Here is a 25108-nt window from a genome sequence, read left to right as displayed (position 1 = left end):
GAAAACCACAGACATTGCGATGAATGAGCCAAGATGATTAAACACATTCAGTATCCTCCATTTTAGATCAAAGTGGTTCCGACGTTCCACCGACTGGACCGGATCAGTCCTAACCCTAACCCTATCCTAACCTTACCCTAACCCTAACCTTACCCTATCCTAACCCTAACCTTACCCTAACACACTACCGGATGATCGGTTACGATGATCTTAGAACTCAGAAGGTTCTAAGATCGTCTTAAGGGTAAAATCGGGCCAATAGATCATGTAGTGTGAACTGGGCTTAATATGTAAACAAAAATAAAAATATCCAACCAGATAAAAATGAAGGTCAGCAGACAGTAAAGTTCTGAGGTTCTGGACCTCAGAACAGATGAGCACAGCGCCACCTGCTGGCCAGGGAATGTCCAGCAGTTTGAAACTCAAATTACTGGCAAGAAAAATATTCATTTCTGAAAATAAAATTATGTAACATTTATCAGAGCTGGATTTTTATTCTCTCTTCTTCGCTGATTCAGTTTTTATTTCATATTTTCAATATTTTTATTTTCATAATTAAATTATCTTTGAGATTTTTAATCTTATTAAATGTTTAAAACTATAATGGTTGCAGTGATATTCAGTCGTGATTTAATCAGTTTTTCTGTTTTGCTCAACAATGTTTTTTAATCTAAACCACAGACTTAATATTTTACTTGCTTTTTGTTTTTGATGTTATTATTTTTCTGGTAAATCTGCAGCTGCTGCAGATTTACCAGCAGCTGCTGGTAAAACAAGTGCAGCCCAGCAAGACAAGGGCTGCACTTGTCTTGCTGCTGCTGCAGCAAGACAAGAGCTGCTGCTGCTGCAGCAGCAGTGACGACTCTTTGTCTCAGGTGAGCTGAAAGGTTTCGGTTTTCTGCTGAACTGCAACAGGAAGTAAAAGTTTGGTTAATCTGATGCTTTAGATTATCAGGTTTAATCGGGTGAAGCAGAAAAATCACAGATGAATTTATTATTAGATGCATTTATGAAAACTACTTTAAAATTTGATCTACTGTCATTTTTAGCTTTTGTTTTCAGAAATGTTTAAATTTTTAAATTAAAACTCACATAAAATAGTCAGGGCTGCACAGTGGCGCCTTCTTGCCTTGCAGCAAGAAGGTCCTGGGTTTGATTCCCGGCCCGGGTCTTTCTGCACGGAGTTTGCATTTTTCTCCCTGTGCATGCTGGGTTCTCTCCGAAAACATGACTGTCAGGTTATGTGTCTTTCCAGATGTGTGTGTGTGTGTGTGTGTGTGTGTGTGTGTGTGTGTGTGTGTTTGTGTGTGTGGTTGTTTGTCCTGTTCTCTCTGTGTTGCCCTGCGACAGACAGGTGACCTGTCCAGGTGACCCGCCTCTCGCCCGGAACGCAGTTGGAGAGGAACCAGAACCTCCCGACCCGTTAGGGAGAAGGATGACGGAAAATGGATGGATGGATAAAATAGTCACAACAAAATCTAAAATATTTACTCATACTTCTTTTGTCACAAGAAGGAAAAACTTTATAGTTTTATTCTGAACAAAGTTTATAAAACATCAGAATGTAGTTTAAATGTCAGCAGGATGTTTTTCTGTTTTCACAGATTCATGCATTCATAATTCATTTCCATTTTCTGCTTGTTGTTTGTTTTCCTCATATTTCACTTCATGCCAACGAAGCAGGAAAAACTCACTAATGGATTTTGTTCTTTCGTCTCTAACAGCAGCTGACAGCCAGTTGCTGGGCAGAAACGGCTCTGAACCTGAACCTGGACCCGACCAGAACCTGGACCCGGACCCGACCCGGACCGGGACCAGGACCTGGACCCGACCCGGACCAGGACCAGGACCCGACCAGAACCAGGACCCGACCAGGACCAGGACCCGACCAGAACCTGAACCTGGACCCGACCAGAACCTGGACCCGGACCCGACCCGGACCGGGACCAGGACCAGGACCCGACCAGAACCAGGACCCGACCAGGACCAGGACCCGACCAGAACCTGAACCTGGACCCGACCAGAACCGGGACCAGGATCCGACCAGAACCTGAACCTGGACCCGACCAGAACCAGGACCAGGACCAGAACCAGGACCAGGACCTGGACCTGAACCCAGTCAGTGACAGAACAACACATGAATCTGATTGATGGTTTTCATGGAGGGAAAGTCAGAGAAAAACTTTAGAATCACTGAAAACGTTTCAGCGATTCCTGGATCACCTTTTGGTTTGTTTCTGGGAAAACTTTGCATTTAGACACTGAAAGACACACACACACACACACACACACACACACACACACACACACACACACACAGCTGCCCTGATCAAATCGCTGATCTCAGCAGAAAGCAGCAGATCGCTCCGAGGACCAGGATGTAAAATGGATGAAACTTTGGGATGGAAACGTGATAAAACAAAGTTTAAAGAAAGAACAAGTGGAAAACATGGATCTGTTAACATCTCGTTGATCCCAGAACCACCGGAGGAAAGAAAAACATCCAGAAACAAGTGAAATATGCAAACAGGAGGATTGATCTGAGTGTTGGATCAATAATCACTTCATCAGTCAGAACGGCCTCAGGCTGTGAACTCAGTCTGGATGAGAATCCGGTTTGATCCGGTTTGGTCCGATCGGATCTGCAGAGGAGGAATCCCAGCAGAACCTCTGAGCGGTTCTGATTCTGTTGGGCTTCGTTTCTTCTTCAGGTTCTTCAGTTCGTCTCCAGATTCGACTCGGCTTTTCTTCATCCTGCAGATTGACCTCACCTGTTTCTGAGCCACAGGGAAAAAAGATGCAATAAATATAAACACTTAAAAAGGTTTACGTTCCTGATCAGTAAATGGTTCTGTCTTGATTTGATTTTAAATTTTTTGTTCATGTTTGTAATTAAAGTCAAACCTTCACAGATGAACTAAACTGAAACAGTTTTTATGATTTTCTCTTCACTTCCTGTGGGAATCAGGTTGTTTAAAACTAGGATGGTTAATAAATCGATATGAAATAACCAAACAAAAGTTACTTTGGATCCTCTGCAGGTTCTTATGAGACGATCAACTTTTAAAAAAGTCAATCTAAAATGTTCACAGAAAAAATAGAAATGTTTGAATTAGTTACATTTTATTCCGTCTTTATTAATATAACTGAATCATAAATGATATTTCTGATGTTCACAGCTTGTTTTGTGGTTCTGTTGGACCAGAATGGGTCCAGAAGGAGATCCAGATTATCCATTAATCCAAGGTCTTGGTGAAATCTGGGTAAAAACCAGAGAATTGAAATGGATCCATTTATTTACCTGTATTTTAATCCAGGTGTTGAAGTTTTATATTTATTCATAATAAATAAATAAACTCTGATCTGGATGGTGAATGTTTCAGGACCTCCAGCTGTTAATCACATAAAACAGAAAAACAGATTTTAATCCATTCATCACTGCAGGTTGAGTTTGTTTTATTGTTTTATTCATTTTACAGATTAGAGGGTTTTTGGTTTTTTTGCATTGTCAGAAGATGAAACTCAGAGCAAACCGACTGGAATCATCATCGAATGAACGAATGAATGAATGAATGAATGAATGAATGAATGAATGAATGACAGGTTTCATTCCAACATAGAAAGTAATAGATTGTTGCACTGTGGCGCCCTCTGCTGGCTGCAGCCTGTCAACGTCTCAACGGAACCTTCAGCAGAAACAGATTCATCTACCAATCACTGAACAGATTCATCTACCAATCACTGAACAGATTCATCTACCAATCACTGAACAGATTCATCTACCAGTCCCTGAACAGATTCAGTCCTGACTCAACCTCCTGTTGTTTTACTTCTTTGTTTTTAACAACAACTTTATGAAAAATGATTTAGTCTTTATCTTGTGGCTCTCCACCAGGACGGCATCGATTGGGGGCAACAACAACCAGTGAGCCATAAATACGTTTTGTTGTTGGAGATCCAGCTTCTAGTTTTACAAACTCTAAGAAAATTCAGCTCAAACTAAAGAACAAAACTAAAAATATTCACTGTTTAAACAGGAAATGGATGGATTATTGATCGATTGATGGATCAAATCAGATTATTCACTAAAACAATTTGAGATTTAGAAAACATCCAGAGGGAACCTTTGGATGGATGGATGGATGAATGGATGAATGGATGGATGGATGGATGATGGATGGATGGATGGATGGATGGATGGATGGATGGATGATGGATGATGGATGATGGATGGATGATGGATGGATGATGGATGATGGATGGATGATGGATGGATGGATGGATGATGGATGATGGATGATGGATGGATGATGGGATGATGATGGATGGATGATGGATGGATGATGGATGGATGGATGGATGGATGGATGGATGGATGGATGGATGGATGGATGGATGGATGGATGATGGATGGATGATGGATGGATGGATGGATGGATGGATGGATGATGGATGGATGATGGATGGATGATGGATGGATGATGATGGATGGATGGATGGATGATGGATGGATGGATGGATGATGGGATGGATGATGATGGATGGATGGATGGATGGATGGATGGATGGATGGATGGATGGATGGATGGATGATGGATTGATTCTGTGTTTTTCTCTTTCTTCTACATTCTGGTCACATCAGACGTTTTTATTGATGAATCATTGATATTCAATCTGGACAGAAAGTATCACAGAATCAAAGATGCTTTAAGTTTCTTTGCTTCATGTTTGGTGTAAAATTGACCAAAATAACCAAAATATTTCCGTTTTTTCCAGAGAGTGAACCTGGATTGATTTAGATTTTGCTTTAGTCCGTTTTTGTTTCACACTGGATCCGCAGGTTTCACCTGTTAGACCCCCCCCAACAACCCCCCTCACCTGCTGGATTAAAACGTCACTAATTAACCCTAATTTGCTGTGATTATTATGGGATGTTCTGGCTGTGAGTGGGCTGTGGGACCGGCTCTGTGTGGGAGTGGTCTCCTGCAGGTCACATGGTCCGGGCCTTTGTTGATGATCCGGGGAGAAAGAACAGGATCTCGGAGAGAAAGGAAAGAAAAGTACCGGTCCGACTCCGACCCACCGAGCCTTTCCGCCCAGCCTCCCCGGCGCACAGTCGCTCCTGCTCGGCCTGGATGCTGCAGCTGCGGCCCCTCCGGAGCTCCACCTGGATCGGTCGTTCCGCGGCGCCCCGCGGTCGGTTCTTGTCCCCGCCGGTTTGAGCGCTTGGCAGCGGGGGCTGGGGGATGGAGGCTGTGTCCGGGCTGTGAGGTGTGGGGGTCGGTGTGTGTGTGCAGCCCCCCGGGCCTCTGCTTTGTTCCCCTGGCTGCTGTGCAGGATCCTCCCTCCCGGCTGCTCCAGCCTGTTTCTCCTGGAAGCGATTCTGTTTCTCCAGAGGAGTTCCAGCAGGACGCATGGACACAAAGAGGATTTAAGGATTAGATTTTTGGGCTGCTCTCTGTGTCTCTCATTCCGGATCAGTTTAGAAGAGGAAGGAGCCAGAAAACCCAGATTCCTTCCATTTCTCCCATTTTTTCCTCCAACCTCCATTCAGCTGCATCCCCCCGACCCCCCTCCGTCCATCATGGCTCCTCTGCGCCGGGTCTCCTGGTTCTGCTGCCTGCTGGTTCTCCTGGGTCTCCCCGCAGCGCGGGGCTCGTTCCCCCGCAGCGGAGGCGGCAGCGCGGACTGCGGCCCCGGGAAGGCCGCGGAGTGTCCAGGTGAGGCCCGACACACACACACACACACACACACACACACCTGAAGCTGCAGGTCAGAGGTCACTGGCTGCAGCCTTATTGTTTCTGCCCTCTGATCACGTGATTGAGGTGCTGTCATCCCCTGTTGTCATGACGACCGAGCAGGATGATAAACCAGCTCTCAAGGATAACAGGAGGTTCGTGACGTCAGCAGCAGGTTAAAGAGACCTGAGTGGTGATGCAATCAGACCCACAGATGTGTGCGGTGTGTGTGTGTGTCTGTGTGTGTGCGGGTGTGTGTGTTTGTGTGTGTGTGTGTGTGTTTGTGTGTGTGTGTGTGTGTGTGTTTAGGTGTGTGTGTGTGTGTGTGTGTGTGTGTGTTGTGTGTGTGTGTGTGTGTGTGTGTGTGTTTGTGTGTGTGTGTGTGTGTGTGTGTGTGTGTGTGTGTGTGTGTGTGTGTGTGTGTGTGTGTGAGTTCTGGCCGGGTCTATTCTGGGTTTAATTACAGGCTGGGAGGTTCTGGGCGTTTCTGACAGATTCATCAAACCGCGGCTCAGATTTATGGCAGCTGACCTCAAACAGAACCTCAGCTGGATCTGACCGCTGAGACCGGAGGGTACAGAGTTACACCGGACCGGGTCAGTCAGCTGCAGCCTCAAACCCTCTGAAACCTGCAGATTTACTGTGAGATCCAGTCATTACAGAATGAATCAGTGATGAACGTCTCAGACGCTCTGAATCCATCAAACATTTCGGTTCTGAAGCCCAGAGGAGGTCGGTACCATCTAGACCTCTGCTGGTCGACTCCGTGCTCCATGTTTCACTGCAGATCCTCAAAACTGCAGAACCTGCGGGACGTTCTGCAAAACGTCTGAGGTTCTGCAGAACGTCTGAGGTTCTGCAGAACGTCTGAGGTTCTGCAGAACGTCTGAGGTTCTGCAGAACGTCTGAGGTTCTGCAGAACGTCTGAGGTTCTGCAGAACGTCTGAGGTTCTGCAGAACGTCTGAGGTTCTGCAGAACCAGCTGCAGGTTGAACATTCCAATTGATGGGAAATGTTCAATCTCAGAGTATTTGAGTCACATTTAAAGAATAAATGTGAAACATTTATGTCTGATGTTCCAGGCTGTATGAAACTGTGCAGAGTGAAGGATGAATGGATGAATGGATGAATAATGGCCGCCACTCCATCAGCAGCTCAAAGGAACTGAGATTCTCTCTAAACTCTTCTAGCTGTTATAACGACACAAATACCAAATATACTTCAATATGAATTATGACACAAGTGGAAACAAACTGCAGTTTTTCTTCTCTCTGCTGTTTCAGCCAATCAGATCCAAGGAAAGTCAATCTGCTCCTGGATTGGCTGCTTCATCAAGGCTAGCAGCTTGTAGCATTGTGTCTCAATATTTCAGCTCCGTAAGCTGCATTTTATTCCAACATTTTAATAAACTCCAGGAAACCAAAGAGCAGCGAATATGAAGAGAGTCCAGTTTTTAAAATATCTTCGAGCCTTTAAAGAATCAATAATCAATCATTCAATCATTTTCTGTTATTAAGTTGTGAAGCATTTTTTTCCTGATCCGTTTCTGATGAAAACATTTCCGGTTCTGGTTCTGGTTCCAGTTCCGGTTCTGGTTCCAGTTTCGGTTCTGGTTCTGATTCTGGATCAGTTCCTCAGAGCCCAGATGTACGGTGGCCCAGGAGGATCCATCCGAGATCTAAACCCACTTTATATGACATTTAACTTCTTATAATTTAAAGTCAAATTTAAATTTAATATTTTTTTCAGGTCTGAAAGGAGAAAATATTTAAAATGTAAACATAATTTAGTTGTCAGGTTTTATTTCTCGTTTCTATTCAAATATTTAGTTTTATCTGTTGAAGTTCTTGTTCAGTTCATGGATCATTTTATTCATGAATCAGATAAATACTGAAACCAGTTTTTGTTTTGAATTGTTCAGTTTGGACCTGGATCTGGGTCCAGATTCTCCGGGTCAGATCAGAACTTAAACTGGATCTTAAGCTGGGAGACATCAGAACATGAAGGTTTTACTGGATGAAACAGAAACAGGTTTAAATCTGATCTAAAATCTCTGATTGGTTCAGAAATGATCATAAAATCCTTCATGGGAAAATAAAACTGATGTTTCCTGGTTTATAAAATATGTGTAAAGTCTGAACCAACCAGCTGCAGTGAATCTGATCTGATGTTTTATTTTCAGGTTCAGTTGATCCTGAATTTATGCTCCAAATATTTGATCTGATTATTTTGAGTTTTGATGAAGCAAAAGATCCTGAAACATTTTGAATTTGATCCTTTTTCTCAGCAGACAGTTTGACTGAAGTTCTGTTTCTGGAACTTTTCTGGACCTTTCAGTTCAGACTGTTGGTTCTGATTGGACCTGCTGCGGTTCTGGAGGAGTGAACATGGTTTCTCTGTTCTGGTTTGACTCAGACGGATCAGCAGAACCTGAGAAAACGATTCCAATATTTGTAGTTAAGTTCAGTTTCAGATGAACTTTGATGGATTTTCTCTGATCTAAATGGAAACAGGAAGGCTGGAACAGATCCTCTATGGGCAAGATGCTCCACTCGGCCTCAGATCTGAACTTTAGTTCAGAATGAAAACAGAAAGATTTTAGTGAAACTTTAAACATCTGAGATTAATAATTCTTGTGAAGAAAAACTAATTGATCATTTTTAGGTGAAAAAATTAAAACAATTTCATTAATCATCAAACAATTTACAGCTCAAAAATAACAGCAAGGGTAACTTTTGTGAAGCAGAAATTTATTTAAATAATTATCTGTAAAATGATTTGTACAGTTTTTCTAACCCGAACATGTCGGCTGATTATTATTATTATTATTATTATTATTATTATTATTATTATTATTAATGTTGAAAAAACGGGCAGAATCAGGATGTGAAGACGTTTTTAGTCATGATTAAAACTATCGATTATTAATCAGATAAAAATGAGCAACTTTTTGTACAATATTAGAAATTGATTAAAAGTCCTGAAGAAACACATTAAAACATTTTTTAGGTGAAAAAAATGTTTTATTGGCTGAAATGCAGAAAACAACCTTTCATTATTAAAATCTTCATTTGTAGCAAAGGATGTATCTGCAGCTAAAGTATCAAAATGTTTCTATTGACTGAACATCAGTTCAGAGTAAAACTGATCGATTGATTATTTATTGATCACACTATTAAAACTGAGCCATTGAAGTTAAAACTAATTTTTCCAGAGTTTTGCTTTATTGTTGTTCTGCTCAGAGTCTTTATTCTCCAGTTAACGATTAATTGGCTATAAATTAATTGACTGTTTCAATTAATCATGAATAATCTGATCAATGTGATCAGAACCTGTTAAACCAGGAGCTCTGTGGATGAGTCCCAGTTTGGACTGGTCAGGATCCATCAAGGTGACTGGTGGTGAGCCGATCGGTCCAAACCAACACTGGAGCTCTTGTTGCTGCTGGTTCTGGTCCTGTTTGGTTCCTGGCCTGAATAAAAGCATCAAGCTGCAGCCGGGTTTGGATCCAGAACCGTCCTGGATCCTGCAGGGATCCTGATGATCCTCAGACAGACGGGAGGAATCAGTTTCCTCTCCAGGTGGATCCACAAAACGTTTCATCAGATTCAGGAGGTTTGATTAGAGCAGCATCCTGCTGTTAGCTTAGCATAAAGCACATAAACCCAGCTGCTCTGAGGAACCAGCAGCAGGTTAAAGTTAGAACCTAAAACAACAAAACGCTTTGAACAGAACGCAGGATGAACCACCGAGGGCGATGGTGACTCTGGAGGAGCTGCAGGGAGCCGAGGCTCCGCTCAGAGGAAACCCAGCTGTGAACTTTTCTACAGTCAGAAACTATTTCCGGGAAGAAAGAGTGAAATCCAGTATGAACGTGAGACTGGAGCAAGCAGCTTAGAGTGGCCTAGTTAAAGGCTGAATCTACATGCAGCTTTTTCTCAGCCGATCTGGAGGTTTTTCTCTCTGCTGCGTCTCTGCAGACCTGAAACCGTCTGTAAACAAACTGCTGAGGCAGCAGTTACTGTGTAGCAACAGCGCAGCGTTGTAGAAGTTGTGCTTCAGGGACGAGTTTGATGAAGATGAAGATGAAGATGTGAGGAGGATTTATCAGCAACGAAACGGTTTGAGTTCTCGTCTGCAGAGTTCAGTCAGATTCCTGAAAACACAGCTGGTGTGTGTGTGTGTGTGTGTGTGTGTGTGTGTGTGTGTGTGTGTGTGTGTGTGTGTGTGTGTGTGGTGTGTGTGTGTGTGTGTGATGAGCTAGCAGGTGGATGTGGCTAGCTCAGCTCTTTGTGGTATTTACTGATTACAGGAGAAGTTGAGGTCACGGCCTCTATAATTACAGCCTCTAATTGGCCGGCCTGAATGCCAGCAGCCAATCAGCTGCCATCAGGAAATTACAAGCTTGGATGTCAGAGTGTGTTTCTGTGTTTCTGTGTTTCTGTGTTTTTGTGTTTTTGTGTTTCTGTGTTTTTGTGTTTCTGTGTTTTTGTGTTTTTGTGTTTTTGTGTTTCTGTGTTTTTGTGTTTTTGTGTTTCTGTGTTTCTGTGTTTCTGTGTTTCTGTGTTTTTGTGTTTTTGTGTTTCTGTGTTTTTGTGTTTCTGTGTTTCTGTGTTTTTGTGTTTCTGTGTTTCTGTGTTTTTGTGTTTTTGTGTTTCTGTGTTTTTGTGTTTTTGTGTTTTTGTGTTTCTGTGTTTTTGTGTTTTTGTGTTTTTGTGTTTCTGTGTTTCTGTGTTTTTTGTGTTTTTGTGTTTCTGTGTTTTTGTGTTTTTGTGTTTCTGTGTTTTTGTGTTTTTGTGTTTCTGTGTTTTTGTGTTTCTGTGTTTCTGTGTTTTTGTGTTTCTGTGTTTCTGTTGTGTCCGCTGCAGCGCCACCATGAGGTCAGAGGACCAGAACCTGATGATGTTGAAGGAAATGAAGCAACAATAGAAACAAGCTGATTTTGACTTTTACTACATTTTGATGTTTAAAGATGAAAATAATGTTGAAATATTTTGAGAACTTCCATAACCTCCAGCAGAGGGCAGCAGAGCTTCCACAACTTAATAAAGTTGCTGTTGTTGCATTTCAGGAAATACAATACAAGGGCGACTGTGGCTGTGTGGCAGAGTTGTTGTCTTGCAATCGGAAGGTTGTAGGTTCAATTCCAGCTTCCTGCCACATGTCGATTTCCCTCTGGGCAAGGCACTTAACCCCAAATTGCCGACCAGTCTGCGTATCGGTGTGTGAATGTGGCTCTAGTGTAAAGCGCTTTGAGTGGTCAAAATGACTGGAAAAGCTCTATAAGTTCAGTCCATTTTTACAATGTTTATTTTCTTTGTTAAAAATGTATATTTTTTTTAATCCTGACCCTGAGTAACGAACGATTCGTGTTTTCCAGATTTGTCGGATAAGAAGAGCGATCTGCGCGTGTGCGACGCCGGAACGTGTCGCTTCGGCGGAACCTGCCGCGAGAACGGCGCCGACATCAAATGTGTCTGTCAGTTCCACGTAAGGCGGCACAGAGAGCGGCACAGAGAGCGCCCCCTGCTGGCAGCGAAGGATCAGCCCCACAGCATCCTGGGACGTTTTCATCTGTGATTCAAATGTTCTGAAATCTTCTTGTTTCTGTTTCAGTGCAACAAGAAGTTTGTTCCCGTGTGCGGCTCCAACGGAGACACGTACCAGAACGAGTGTTTCCTCCGCAGAGCCGCCTGCAAGAAGCAGAGAGCCATCAGCATCGTGGCGGAGGGAGCCTGTGACCACGGTAACACTCACCCTCTCACATCCACATCTCAAACCGGAAAGTTTTGCCTGAAATTACATTCTTCCTAAATTATTCATAAACCTGATCGTCGACTTCCTGCTGCCAAATCCGTCGTTTTGTCTCCACTGTCAGAGAATCGACTCCGATTCATCATCACACAGATTCTCACTGTCATGAAATAAAAAACATTTTACATTTGGAAAACTTTTATTTTAGCCAAATCGGCTGAAATAAAATCATCTGATGGTTTTCATTCTGATGAGAAAAACTTTTCTGTCTTTGAACTGAAACAGAAAAAAGAAGAAATTTTACAGAAAAATTACAACGAATAAAATTCAAAATGTGGAACATGAATGGATGAATGATGAATGGATGAATGATGAATGGATGAATGATGAATGGATGAGCGATGGATGGATGAATGGATGAATGATGGATGAATGGATGAATGATGAACGGATGAATGATGAACAGATGAATGATGAATGGATGAATTATGGATGGATGAATGATGAATGGATGAATTATGGATGGATGAATGATGAATGGATGAATGATGGATAAATGGATGATGAATGGATGAATGATGAATGGATGAATGGATAATGAATGGATGAATGGATGATGAATGGATGAATGATGAATGGATGAATGATGAATGGATGAATTATGGATGGATGAATGATGAATGGATGAATGATGGATAAATGGATGATGAATGGATGAATGATGAATGGATGAATGGATGATGAATGGATGAATGATGAATGGATGAATGGATGATGAATGGATGAATTATGGATGGATGAATGATGAATGGATGAATGATGAATGGATGAATGATGGATAAATGGATGATGAATGGATGAATGATGGATGGATGAATGATGAATGGATGAATGAGTGATGGATGGATGAATGATGGATGGATGGATGAATGGATGAATAACATCAGGTCTTCTCTGTGTTTGCCAGATGGAGGTTCTGGATCTGGAGTTGGAGGTAATTCATGTGTTCATCTCCTGGTTGTTTGTGCTGCAGATGAACTGATGAAGTGTTCTGGTTTCAGATGATGAAGGTTCTGGTCGAGGGAAAAAAGCCTCCAAATGTAAAAACTGCCGGTTTGGAGCCGAATGTGACGAAGACTCTGAGGACTTGCTGTGAGTTTCCTCTGACTCATTCAGTCGCCTCGGCCGCCATCTTGGACTCGTTCAGTCGCCTCGGCCGCCATCTTGGACTCGTTCAGTCGCCTCGGCCGCCATCTTGGACTCGTTCAAACGCTTTTCTCATTTTCCAGCTGCATGTGTAACATCGTGTGCAACGGACACAACGACAACCCGGTGTGCGGCAGCGACGGCCTGACCTACGACACGCCGTGCCACGTCCGCGAGGCGTCCTGCCTCAAACAGCTCAAGATCGACATCAAACATGTCGGCCGTTGCCAAGGTAACCGTCTCCAAACACTGAGAGAGGAAGAGGGGCACGATGGAACAGGGTCAAAGGTCAGGGGGAGAGGAAGAAACGGTGAAAACATTTTCAGTTCATTTGTATTGAATGACGACATGAAGCTGAAAACTCTGAACTTCCTGCTGATCGAGATTTCACTTCATCATCATCATCATCATTATCATCATCATAACCATCATTATTATCATCATCATTATCATCATCATCATCATCATAACCATCATCATCATTATCATCATCATTATCATCATCATTATTATCATTATTATCATCATCATCATTATCATCATCATTATCATCATCATCATCATCATTATCATCATTATTATCATTATCATCATCATTATTATCATCATTATCATATCATCATCATCATTATTAGCATCATCATTATCATCATCATCATTATCATCATCATCATTATCATCATCATTATTATCATCATCATTATCATCATCATCATTATCATCATCATCATCATCATGTCCTGAGGGAAGAAAGGTTTTGGGATTTTACTGAAGTCAGAGGAAGAAAACCTGTAAAATCAGGCAGCAAATAAATGGAAAGTTGAATAAAACAGGAAACAGACAGAAAGTCGGTTTTGTGTCAAAATAAACGTGAAGAAACATCTTCAGTCTGTGAAGATGTTTAAGAATCAACAACAATCATGGGAGACATTTCAAAAATCTGACGAAAACCTGATTTATTTTCTGCTATGATCTATGATGTCAGCAGTTTTTTTCTCTGCTAAAAGTCAAAGATGATTTGCTTTTTATTTTCTGTAAAACCAGAATATTTTTGTTTTGCTTTTTAGATAAAAACAGGAAAGACGACGCCTCAAAGGGGAAACCAGACATCTATGGTGAGCCGCCGCCGCTGTTTGCTGCGACAGCCAATCAGACATCAGAACTTTCTTCTTCTCTTGTCTCATGCAGGGGTGTCCAAGCCTGACGAGGGGAACGGCTTCCTGGACGGCGCTCTGCCCTGCCCTGCAGACGACGCCTCGACCTGCGAACACGGCCAGTGTGAGATGAGACACAACCAGCAAACCTGCAGGTGAGAATCCTGGGTTTACCCGACCAGAACCCCCATCTGGAGGTCCAGAACCCCCATCAGGAGGACCAGAACTGATCTAAAACCCCCATCAGGGGGTCCAGAACCCCCATCAGGAGGACTAGAACCCCCATCAGGAGGACCAGAACTGATCTAAAACCCCCATCAGGGGGTCCAGAACCCCCATCAGGAGGACTAGAACCCCCATCTGGTCCGATTCTCCTTGTTCCAACTAATTTCATACATTCAGCTTTTCCAATGATTATTTTTAGAGGCTGTTTCAGTAACCATGGTAACCAGCCTGTGTGTGTGTGTGTGTGTGTGTGTGTGTGTGTGTGTGGTTGTCTGTGTGTGTGTGTGTGTCTGTGTGTGTTGGTGTGTGTGTGTGTGTCTGTGTGTGTGTGTCTCTGTGTGTGTGTGTGTGTGTGTCTCTGTGTGTGTGTGTGTTTCTCTGTGTGTGTGTGTGTCTCTGTGTGTGTGTGTGTGTGTGTTTCTCTGTGTGTGTCTCTGTGTGTGTGTGTGTGTGTGTGTGTGTGTCTCTGTGTGTGTGTAGGTGTGATGCTGCATACGGCGGCCCCCGCTGCGACCAGCTGCTGGACTTTAACATCCTGTACGTTGTGCCCAGCGGCCAGAAGCTGCACTACGTTCTCATCGCCGCCATCATCGGAGCCGTCCAGATCGCCGTCATCGTTGCCGTGGTGATGTGCTTCACCAGGTACGCACACCTGCTGCACGTTCAATTCAGATCAGGTCAACATTTCTGAGAAACTGCACAGTTAAAGTAAGAACATGGATCAGCAAGCGGTGGATGCAGTGCCAGGTTCAGCCAGCAGGGGCCGACACATTTTCCTTTGAACAGAACAACTGATGTAGATAAAAGATATAATTTAAAAAAAGGTTTTTGTTTGAAAAAGTATTAAAAATGAATATATTGCTCTGGAACATCCAGAAGTAAATTTTTACAACCTTTAAATTCCTTTTGGGTTTTATTCATTTCTGAAGTATCGTTTATTTTGGCTGCACTTTATTAATTTATTATTAATTATTGAATGAATTAATTCAGTTTTTTTGCGCATGCTCGCTGTCATGCACTTCCTCTCCGGTCCTGCAGGAGGTGCAACAAGTCGAAGCGTGGCCGCAGACAGAAGCAGCATCTGGGCCACTTCCCGTCGGGAACGTCTTCTCGGATGATGTGATTTTCCCTCCTCATGTTTTTATAGAAATCCAACCAGTCCGGTTTTCGTATCACAGACAGACTGCAGTTTTATATCGACTTCCTGGTGCCTCTTTTATTATTTCCCCCTTTTTTAAAGTATTTTATTTCTGATTTCTTAGAGGGGCCTTATTTGTCAGACTTCCCTTTATGTTTTTGTCTGTCCAGCTGCTTTCTGAACACTGTGGACCCAACAGGAAGCAGAACCTTTATTTATCTGATTGTATCGTTGCTGCAGCGCCACCTTCAGGCTGGTGCCCTGCAGGTTTTGGTTTCCACGCTGTGGGACGCAGCATGACTCTGTTCACTGTTTGCTTTAAGAATCTTGTTAGATTCTTCCTGTGGGATATAAAACACAACCAGGTTAAATCTGAAATATTCTGCTTGAATATTTGATCGTTGCTTAAACATTCCAACATCTGATTTTATTACTATGATGACATTATTTTTGTTTCCTTTAATAAACCAGAAAATCCCCTTTGGATGATCCAGGTTAGGAATGAACTGACCAGAATGACGGATTTTAGTTTTTTTTTGACTGATTTTGTTTTTTAAACTCATGAAGGATAAAAAAGCTGAAGGTTATTTTTTATGATGTTGATCTTTGAAATCCAACTGAAAAGTAGAGAATAATAAGTTCATCCTTTGAAGTGCGTCTGTTTCAGTTGAATCTTCCCATTTTGTTTATGCCTGATAATAGTTTTATATCTGATATTATTATAGTTCCTCTGGAAAGCAAAATTATGTTCTTGTTGCAGATTTAACGTTTTTCCTTTTAATTCAAAATAAATCTCAGATTTATCTGTTTTGGCTAAAAGTAAAGCTTTGTTACAGTTTAATTCTGTCAGTCACTTTTATCAGGCCCTACGTGTTGTGAGGCCTTTGGCCTCCAGGGGGCGCCCTGTACCTGATGATTGGGGCCCCATGGCGCTCTGCTGTTTGTTTTCTGTTTCGCTGCGTCTCACAGGGTCACAACTGAAAATGAAACATTTAACTTTGTTTTTATTCTGTGTTTGTTATGAGATGCACCTGAAAACCAAAATGCTGTTTTTTCTACTGCTTAAGATTTAATGAGGTACAAGCTAACGTGTACAGGTTGTTATTTTTATTTTTATTTTTATTGGTGCTTCATTTCCGGAAATGGATACGGATGTTTTTGTGCATTTGAACGAGCCGAGGATAATTTAAAATGCTTGTTTTTCATATAATAATTTGTAACAATGGTACGAAGTGTTTTATTGTGGTAGGAAGATCGATAAGCTGGCCGCAGGCTCCTTCGTGTTCGCTGACCAGGGGTCAGAGGTCACTGGGATGTGGATCCTGCAGGAACTGGGCCTGGTTTTGCTGTAGATGTTGCGTCCTGCATGAACCAGTGAAGTTGTTAGACTGTGCTGTAGCTGAACTAGAATTAAATTATGATGTTTGAACCTCTGGGTCTTTGTTTTCTGTTCTCTGCATATTAAAATAAAAGATCTGCACAGGGTTCTGCTGCAACAGTTAAAATGTTGAGTAAATAAATCAGATCAGATCAGAAGTGTTGAGGTAAGAACATTTTAAAGTGCAGTTACTTTGCAGTCAGTCTTCATGTGTCTGTAGTTTTTGGCTGTTGATTTGATTCAGGCTGAACTGAGGTTTACAGATTCAACATGAAGATTAACTGAACCGGCGATTTCTGCAGCACAAAGGTAATTATTATAATTCATAAACGTTTCCTACACAAAATTAATTCTTGGTGTTTTTAAACCTGAAGAAGATTATATGCTTATAGAGTTAAATAATTATAAATCTGTTCTATTGATGGCAAAGATAAAGCAATTAGTGAAGTTAGTGTAACATTATGATTAGTTATGGACAATCATAATTTTATTGATCTGTAGAATAAATTTTCCTTTTTCTTTACTGAATCTGCTGCTGGTGTGTAAAACCAACAACTGAAGAGAATCAGAAAATCGGTGCCAATAATCTGTCCAGGTCTGCGGCATGAAGGTGGATAAATATAGAGATGTTGGCAGGATAATTATAGGCAGCAGCTGGTGGAGGTTTAACCGGCGGGGATTCCCCTCCGTTTGATTCCTTCCCTCTTGTTTTCCTCCTAGCACCTGTTCTCATCAGGTTTTTATCTCTCAGCTGCTCTACAGGCTTTCAGTAAATGTTTCAATTGTTTTTGTCTCCACAAAGTGTCGGTGAAGAACCTGCATCAGTTTACAAAAATGCTCATTTAAGAAATTATAAACACTCTTTCTTCTAGTAATAATTCTAATATTATAGCGCAGCAGCTAAAGTTAAGGGAACTGTAAAAACACTTGATAAAAAACAGATTTTAGCAGTTAGCTATGAGAGCTGCAGTCTTCTGATAGAAGAACATGTAAAATATTGATCAGGTAATTTAATATTACATGTATAGTTGCAGTACCACTGTTGGCCTCTATAGGCTCACATGATCTCAATGTTTCATTCATTTAGTTTTTGATTCAGATCAATAAACAACGTAATAATTTCAGTGTTTGTTAAATAAATAGTAAAATATTTGAACTTATGTTTCGTTTACTTTGTAAGACGTCTGAACTTTTTGCTCCTCCCACTACAGGCCCCGCCCCTTTTGGACCATTTTTAAGTACCTGCTTTCCACCAAGATGGCAGCCATGCCGTCTATGTGCCCTAAGAATGTTTTAATGAAACCCGGGCTTTCAGCTGTTCAACAACAAGAAGGTCTAAACTGGAGCGAAGGATTATGGCAGTGAAAGTTTGATGGATGGATGGATGGATGGATGGATGGATGGATGGATGGATGGATGGATGGATGGATGGTGGATGGATGGATGATGGATGGATGGATGGTGGTTGGATGGTTGGATGGTGGTTGGATGGTGGTTGGATGGTTGGATGATGGTTGGATGGTGGTTGGATGGTGGTTGGATGGTGGATGGATGGTGGTTGGATGGTGGTTGGATGGTTGGATGGTGGTTGGATGGTGGTTGGATGGTGGTTGGATGGTGGTTGGATGGTGGATGGATGATGGTTGGATGGTGGTGGGATGGTGGTTGGATGGTGGATGGATGGTGGTTGGATGGTGGTTGGATGGATGATGGATGGATGGATGGATGGATGGATGGTGGTTGGATGGTGGATGGATGGATGATGGATGGATGGTGGTTGGATGGTGGTTGGATGGTTGGATGATGGATGGATGGTGGATGGATGGTGGTTGGATGGTGGTTGGATGATGGTTGGATGGATGGTGGTTGGATGATGGTTGGATGGTGGTTGGATGATGGTTGGATGGATGGTGGGTTGGATGGTTGGATGATGGTTGGATGGTGGTTGGATGATGGATGGATGGTGGTTGGATGGTGGTTGGATGGTGGATGGATGGTGGATGGATGGTGGTTGGATGGTGGTTGGATGATGGTTGGATGGTGGTTGGATGGTGGTTGGATGATGGTTGGATGGTGGATGGATGGTGGTTGGATGATGGTTGGATGGTGGTTGGATGGTGGTTGGATGGTGGTTGGATGGTTGGATGGTGGTTGGATGGTGGTTGGATGGTGGATGGATGATGGTTGGATGGTGGTGGGATGGTGGTTGGATGGTGGATGGATGGTGGTTGGATGGTGGTTGGATGGATGATGGATGGATGGATGGATGGATGGATGGTGGTTGGATGGTGGATGGATGGATGATGGATGGATGGTGGTTGGATGGTTGGATGGTGGTTGGATGGTTGGATGGTGGTTGGATGGTTGGATGGTGGATGGATGGTGGTTGGATGATGGTTGGATGGTGGATGGATGGTGGTTGGATGGTGGTTGGATGATGGTTGGATGGATGGTGGTTGGATGATGGTTGGATGGTGGTTGGATGATGGTTGGATGGATGGTGGTTGGATGGTTGGATGATGGTTGGATGGTGGTTGGATGATGGATGGATGGTGGTTGGATGGTGGTTGGATGGTGGATGGATGGTGGATGGATGGTGGTTGGATGGTGGTTGGATGATGGTTGGATGGTGGTGGATGGTGGTTGGATGATGGTTGGATGGTGGATGGATGGTGGTTGGATGATGGTTGGATGGTGGTTGGATGGTGGTTGGATGGTGGATGGATGGTTGGATGATGGTTGGATGGTGGTTGGATGGTGGTTGGATGGTGGATGGTGGTTGGATGGTGGTTGGATGGTGGATGGTGGTTGGATGGTGGTTGGATGGTGGTTGGATGATGGTTGGATGGTGGTTGGATGGTGGATGGTGGTTGGATGGTGGTTGGATGGTGGTTGGATGGTGGTTGGATGGTGGATGGTGGTTGGATGGTGGTTGGATGGTGGATGGATGGGGTTGGATGGTGGTTGGATGGTGGTTGGATGGTTGGATGGTGGTTGGATGGTGGTTGGATGGTGGTTGGATGGTGGTTGGATGGTTGGATGGTGGTTGGATGGTGGATGGTGGTTGGATGGTGGTTGGATGGTTGGATGGTGGATGGATGATGTTTGGATGGTGGTTGGATGGTGGTTGGATGGTGGTTGGATGTTTGGATGGTGGATGGATGGTGGTTGGATGGTGGATGGATGATGGTTGGATGGTGGTTGGATGGTGGATGGATGGTGGTTGGATGGTTGGATGGTGGTTGGATGGTTGGATGGTGGTTGGATGGTTGGATGGTGGTTGGATGGTGGTTGGATGGTGGTTGGATGATGGTTGGATGGTGGTTGGATGGTGGTTGGATGGTGGAGGAGACATGCTGGGCTTGGTGAGTCATTTTCCGTCTGCAGTATTTTTAGCAGAGGAGAAAAGAGAGAAACTGGGAAACATTCAAGTCTTTTTCAGTCACAGGTCTGAACAAACATTCTGTCTGCTTCTCTGAGACGTTGCAACATTTTAGTCTTTATGCCAATAAAAACTTGCTGTAAGATCAATACAGATCAATAAGATCATTCCTGATCAATATTTGTGTCTTGTTTCTTTGAAATCTACAAATATATTTTGAACGTGTTGATGTCAGTAAAGCTCCTTCATCCTGTTGTTGTTTCGTTGGATCGGGTTCCTCCAGCTCCTCCCTGCCAGGTCCAACAGGGTGGAGTCTTTAACTTGACACCATCAGGGTCAGCCTCCAGCTGCAGAGGGTGATCTGGTCCTTCTCGCTGTCTCTCCTCTACTGGATCCCAACACCTCGACCCTCATGCTGTGGTTCTTGGTTCTTTATCACCACTGACTTTCACAGATTCTGCAGGGCTTTCATCTCCCTTCATCTCTTCTTCATTTCCATTCGGATCATTGAATTCAAGCGACCGACTGACCAGGTCGTTGAAAAACCAGCGAGCAGCAAGAATGACGGACAAAGCGGTCTTGCCACCCGGAGGTGGAGATGATGCCGGCGGCGTCATGGCGCTGCTGGAGCGCGTGGCGGGCCTCATGGACAACGTTCAGGCCACACAGCAGCGCATGGAGGAGCGTCAGCTGGAGCTGGAGAACACAGTGAAAAGCATCCAGGCCGACGTCGTCAAACTCACCAACGATCACGCAAACACCAGCTCCACGGTCAGCCGGCTGCTGGAGAAGACCCGCAAGGTCAGCTGCCACATCAAGGACGTCAGGGTGCGGGTGGAGAACCAGAACCTCAGGGTGAAGAAGGTGGAGGCCACGCAGGGAGACCTGCTCGCCAAGAACAAGTTCAGGGTGGTCATTTACCAGGTGAGGCTCGCTGGACCAACATTTCAACTGTTTGGACATCCTGATGCTTCATTGGCTCTGGAAAAACTTCTGAAATTCTGTTTAGCAAAGTAATGATTGCATTGGGTAACGATCTTAATGTCAGCCGCATGGAAAACACCGAGAGCGAGAGACTGGCTACATCTGCACCAACAGTCCCAACGTAGCGAATTAGACGAGTTTGGAAACGTTTGGAGCATCAGCTGATCGGATCAATCAGCTGATCGGATCAATCAGCTGATCGGATCAATCAGCTGATGGGTGGATTGATCAGCCAGTTACTGTTCTAACACTGAACCGACTCAGACGCAAAGAAAAGTTTCACATCCGATTCAAACTGCTTTTAGAAACACAGCAGAAGGTCAAACCTGTTAAAACACAAATTTGTTCAGTTTCTAATGAGAAGATTATATTAATCATGTTAACAAGAGGAGAATAATTCATATAAGTGACATACAGAAGGATTTTCCTCTCTGTGAAAGACAAAGTTTGTTTCATCAGAATTTCATTAAATATCTCCAGATTCTCTCCAGACTTTTAGAAAAAGTTTGGGGGAAATTTGTCTTTGCTTTTATGTCTTTTAATCTGAGTTTATTTAATATGAATGTTGAAGGACAAACGTCATCAGGCCTCATTTGACTTCTTCTCAGTCAGCAGCTGCCAACATGACGGCGACTCGGTTATTTTAGTTCTGCTGCTCAGATCTGAGCTGTTCATGAGTTTATTAGAGAAATAAAACTTTTTGGCTGCTTTAAATCAATCAGTTACATTTTGAAACCATTCTTTGGACGGATGTTGCAGCTCTGAATGAAAATAACATCAGTGTGACGTTTGGATGTCGTACTGACACAATTACCTGCACAATATTCAGCAATAGCTCCAAGAACGTTTCTATAATTACTTTGTTTTTCCTTTAATTAAGATGTTCCCATGGAAAAAAGCTCAAATCCAGACATGCATGTAAAGTAAGACCTACAGAAAAACCATTTGATATTCAGACTTGGCTGCATCCCTCCATCATGTCTCAGACCTGAAGGAAGGAGTTGTTAGCCAAATATAAACATCCCAAAGTTACTGTTGAGACAGAGCAGCATGTGTTGAGCCCCAGAGCTGCTGTGATATAACTGACTGTGCCAGCTGAGAGCTGACGGTCCGAGTTATTCTGAGTCGGAGCCTCCAGCATCTCCTAATATAGAGCTCTGCTCATCCCTGCTAATCTCTGGCCAATCGGTTCTTTTCATTTTGCTCTGATGGCAGGTTGAAGTTGAACTGATCAGTGAAACATGTTATGCATTTGCTTGGAGTAAAATGAATTGATATAGATTTATCAAGGTGATTGTCTGAGTTAAATGACTGAGGTTATTTAAGTCTGAAGTTTCATCGCAGGCGGCGAACACCATGCTGCAAGTTTCATTGTTCTTGACTAAACCTTAGTTCATAATTTAGTTTCCTTTATGATGCAACTTATTGTTGCTTTTCTTTGGACAATAATCTAACAGTAACCCAGTCGTCCAGGTGAAGATTCCTGACTTTGCTAGCTGGCAGCTTGTTAGCAGCTTAAGCTATGTGTTCACTTACTGTGCAGCTCAGTTATGGCCGGCATGCATCCTGACTAAGGCCGGGAAATGTCAGCCTATCAGGTGTCTTGTGGCACCAGTCAAAGATGTTGATTCTCCCATTAACATGATTCCAATTTACTGGTTTATGACGATTCATGTCATCATTATTCCAGTAAGACTTAAAGAAACTTCACGTTCCTGGAATCACAGAACAGATGTTTTATTATCTCTGTGGGTTCTGGGTTTTCTGACAGGTCAGCTGGTTGCTTATCAGAACATTTATGGCCTTGAAAGTTCATTTTGTCCATTTGGCTCCATCAATTGTTTAGTTACATATTTATTTTATAAATAGGGATTTTTGTTGGATTGTTTCGGATCAGAAATGTCATTGTGACGTTAACTTCTACGGTTGATCCAAACATTTAGTCTGTTTACTTGCTACCAGTTAGATTCCCTTTCCTCTCATGGTATGAATGAGTGAAGTCTGATTAATCATGAATCAGTTTCTGCTCATTCTTCAACATTTTCCTGAAACCTGACCAGTTGCACATTGTGATGCAGCTGGACATGGAAGCTGCAGCTCACGGATATGTTTAGCTTCCTGCAGCTCAGCGCTGAGCTGCACAAACAGGTGCTGCAGTTTATTTCTGGATGCAGGACCAAGACCTGCACACGGACCCCTCCAGTCTGGATGACACATTGTGACCAGCGACAGATTTAAACCCGACGTCATTATTAAACTGTCTGAGAAAGAAAGTCAGTGCAAAGGTTTGTCCTGCAACATCTAGATGCTGATATTTGATATTTCTGTTTCTCAGGGTGACCAGGAAGTCAAAGCTGTCACAGCAGGTAACGAGCCGGCAGAGTCCAGCGGCGGCGCTGCGGCAAGACCTGAGGTGGAACCAGACAAGTTTGATCTTCCTCCAGAGTCGGACGAAGAGTACATGGTTGTGGAGGAAGCAGACACCTCATCAGCCGGCCGGATGAAGAAGACAGGCTTGACACGCATCGAGAGCTTCAAAGCCACCTTCTCCAAGGAGAACATGAGCAAGACCCGAGAGAACCTGGGCACCAAAGTCAACAAACTCGGCGAGCGAATCGTAACGGCTGAAAGGCGCGAGAAGATCCGCCAATCAGGTGAGAAGCTGAAGGAGACCTTCACCAAGACCGTCCCAGCGAAGCTGAACCTGAAGAAAGAAAGGACTGTGGCTGAGGGTCAGGAAGGAGCGGAGGGAGCTGCGGAGGCCGCCGTTCCAGTTCCTCCTCCTAAAGGCCGGAAGAGCAGCCCAGGAGCAGCCCGGCCGGCTGACCACCAGGCCAAGGCGGCCGAGTCCGAGGTTCCCATGTACGACATGAAGCAGCTGTCATAAATCAGGACAGGTGGACAGTTTTCTTTGGACCTGAGACCAGAGAGAGAGCAGGGATGTAGTTCTGCTGGATGGAGGAAAGTCTATGATTGTGGAAACTGTAGAGAAACGAGCAACAAGCAGATCGAGTCACATTAACATGACTGAACATTAAGACAAGAACAGATTGTTTGATGCTGAGTGTTTTCAGAATATTCACATCACATCCACAGGATTTGGTCATTTTTGTTTTGAGTTATGATTGAAATGTTTGAGGACTTCATCACCAGCTGCTGCTGCTGCAGCTGCTGCTGCTGCAGCTCACTAATTTGCATGTTGAAGTTGAAATGTTGGACGAAATGAGTTTAACGTTTTGTTCTTAAATATCTTGAAAAATGAGGGAAAGTGAAGTAAAATAAAGTGGATTTCTTTGTTTGGAAGTAACAGGATTTGATGGTTTGCTCTTGCAGAAACGTTTGTAGATTTTCAGATTTGTCAAGAAACAACAAAAACTTAAAATGCTCACATAAAACAACAACATCCAGATTACAGTTTATACATCAAATTTGAACTGATTCCTCTAACTTGTAGGTTTTTCCAAGTTTGTTTGGATTCTACACATAATTGGAAGGTAAATTTTTATTCAATCTGAATTACAAAGTGCAAACATATTTACTGGATATAGAAATGAAACTTTCTTCATCTTGGTTTTATCATAATTTTTTCTTAAGGGGGCGTTTTTAAAAATAAAAGCGGTTGTGTTATACTATTTGTATGTTGTAGTCTTACAGATAAAAATATTCCACTTGAAGATGGAATAAAATAAGAATAAAATCTAACTTGTCCAGTTTTGAACAGAGAGAGAAGCAACAACTAAAGGCAAATAAAGCAAAGTGTTGCTGAATGTTTTGGTTTTATTGAATTATTAACTAAAGATTGAGTTTTACTCTGAATATAATGTATTTGCACCATTGGCAGATTAAGAGTTAACTGTGATTAGCACAATTGTTCATCAATTTCATCAGTGATTCCTTTATTATCTAGCAATAATATAATATTATTGCTAGATAATAATATAATATTATTGCTAGATAATTAAAGAATCACTGCAACTGAACTCATTTGACATCATGAACCTATAAAAAAGTAATGCTTCATGCATCATATCTAATGATGATATGAGAATCATATCAGCTGGTTGATGAGGTTACAAAGGTTCTTTGACTCCTAGGATGTTTTAGATTTAACCTTGAGAGAGTGTGAAATAAAAATATTCATTCTTC

At 42.8% G+C, this 25108-nt stretch overlaps 2 protein-coding genes across 2 annotated transcripts; both read left to right on the top strand.

Annotated features, from left to right (window-relative positions):
- The first annotated feature begins 4694 nt into the window (after positions 1–4694).
- LOC129354408 (tomoregulin-1-like) lies at positions 4695–16647 on the top strand. Its single transcript, XM_055023882.1, has 10 exons — positions 4695–5720; positions 11122–11231; positions 11358–11487; positions 12463–12489; positions 12557–12647; positions 12785–12933; positions 13769–13816; positions 13890–14010; positions 14561–14722; positions 15119–16647. The coding sequence occupies exons 1-10, from the start codon at positions 5585–5587 to the stop codon at positions 15201–15203; spliced, it is 1059 nt and encodes a 352-aa protein (XP_054879857.1). The 5' UTR covers positions 4695–5584; the 3' UTR covers positions 15204–16647.
- Positions 16648–20339: 3692 nt separating this feature from the next.
- Positions 20340–24729, top strand: LOC129354411 (caveolae-associated protein 4a-like). Its single transcript, XM_055023884.1, has 2 exons — positions 20340–20902; positions 23298–24729. Exons 1-2 carry the CDS (start codon positions 20540–20542, stop codon positions 23847–23849), a joined length of 915 nt encoding a protein of 304 aa, XP_054879859.1. The 5' UTR covers positions 20340–20539; the 3' UTR covers positions 23850–24729.
- The last annotated feature ends 379 nt before the right edge of the window (positions 24730–25108 follow it).

Source organism: Poeciliopsis prolifica, unplaced genomic scaffold (genome assembly GCF_027474105.1).
Source record: "Poeciliopsis prolifica strain line A6 unplaced genomic scaffold, Auburn_PproV2 SCAFFOLD109, whole genome shotgun sequence".
Classification (NCBI taxonomy): domain Eukaryota; kingdom Metazoa; phylum Chordata; class Actinopteri; order Cyprinodontiformes; family Poeciliidae; genus Poeciliopsis; species Poeciliopsis prolifica.
This window is presented reverse-complemented; position numbering and strand designations above follow the sequence as displayed.

Excerpts from the sequence above, each read along its gene's own strand:
- LOC129354408 (XM_055023882.1), top strand. The coding sequence starts at position 5,585 with ATGGCTCCTCTGCGCCGGGTCTCCTGGTTCTGCTGCCTGCTGGTTCTC. Across the intron at positions 11,232-11,357 it reads AATGTGTCTGTCAGTTCCAC|TGCAACAAGAAGTTTGTTCC; the intron begins GTAAGGCGGCAC and ends TTTCTGTTTCAG. Across the intron at positions 14,723-15,118 it reads GTGGTGATGTGCTTCACCAG|GAGGTGCAACAAGTCGAAGC; the intron begins GTACGCACACCT and ends CCGGTCCTGCAG.
- LOC129354411 (XM_055023884.1), top strand. The coding sequence starts at position 20,540 with ATGACGGACAAAGCGGTCTTGCCACCCGGAGGTGGAGATGATGCCGGC. Across the intron at positions 20,903-23,297 it reads TCAGGGTGGTCATTTACCAG|GGTGACCAGGAAGTCAAAGC; the intron begins GTGAGGCTCGCT and ends TCTGTTTCTCAG.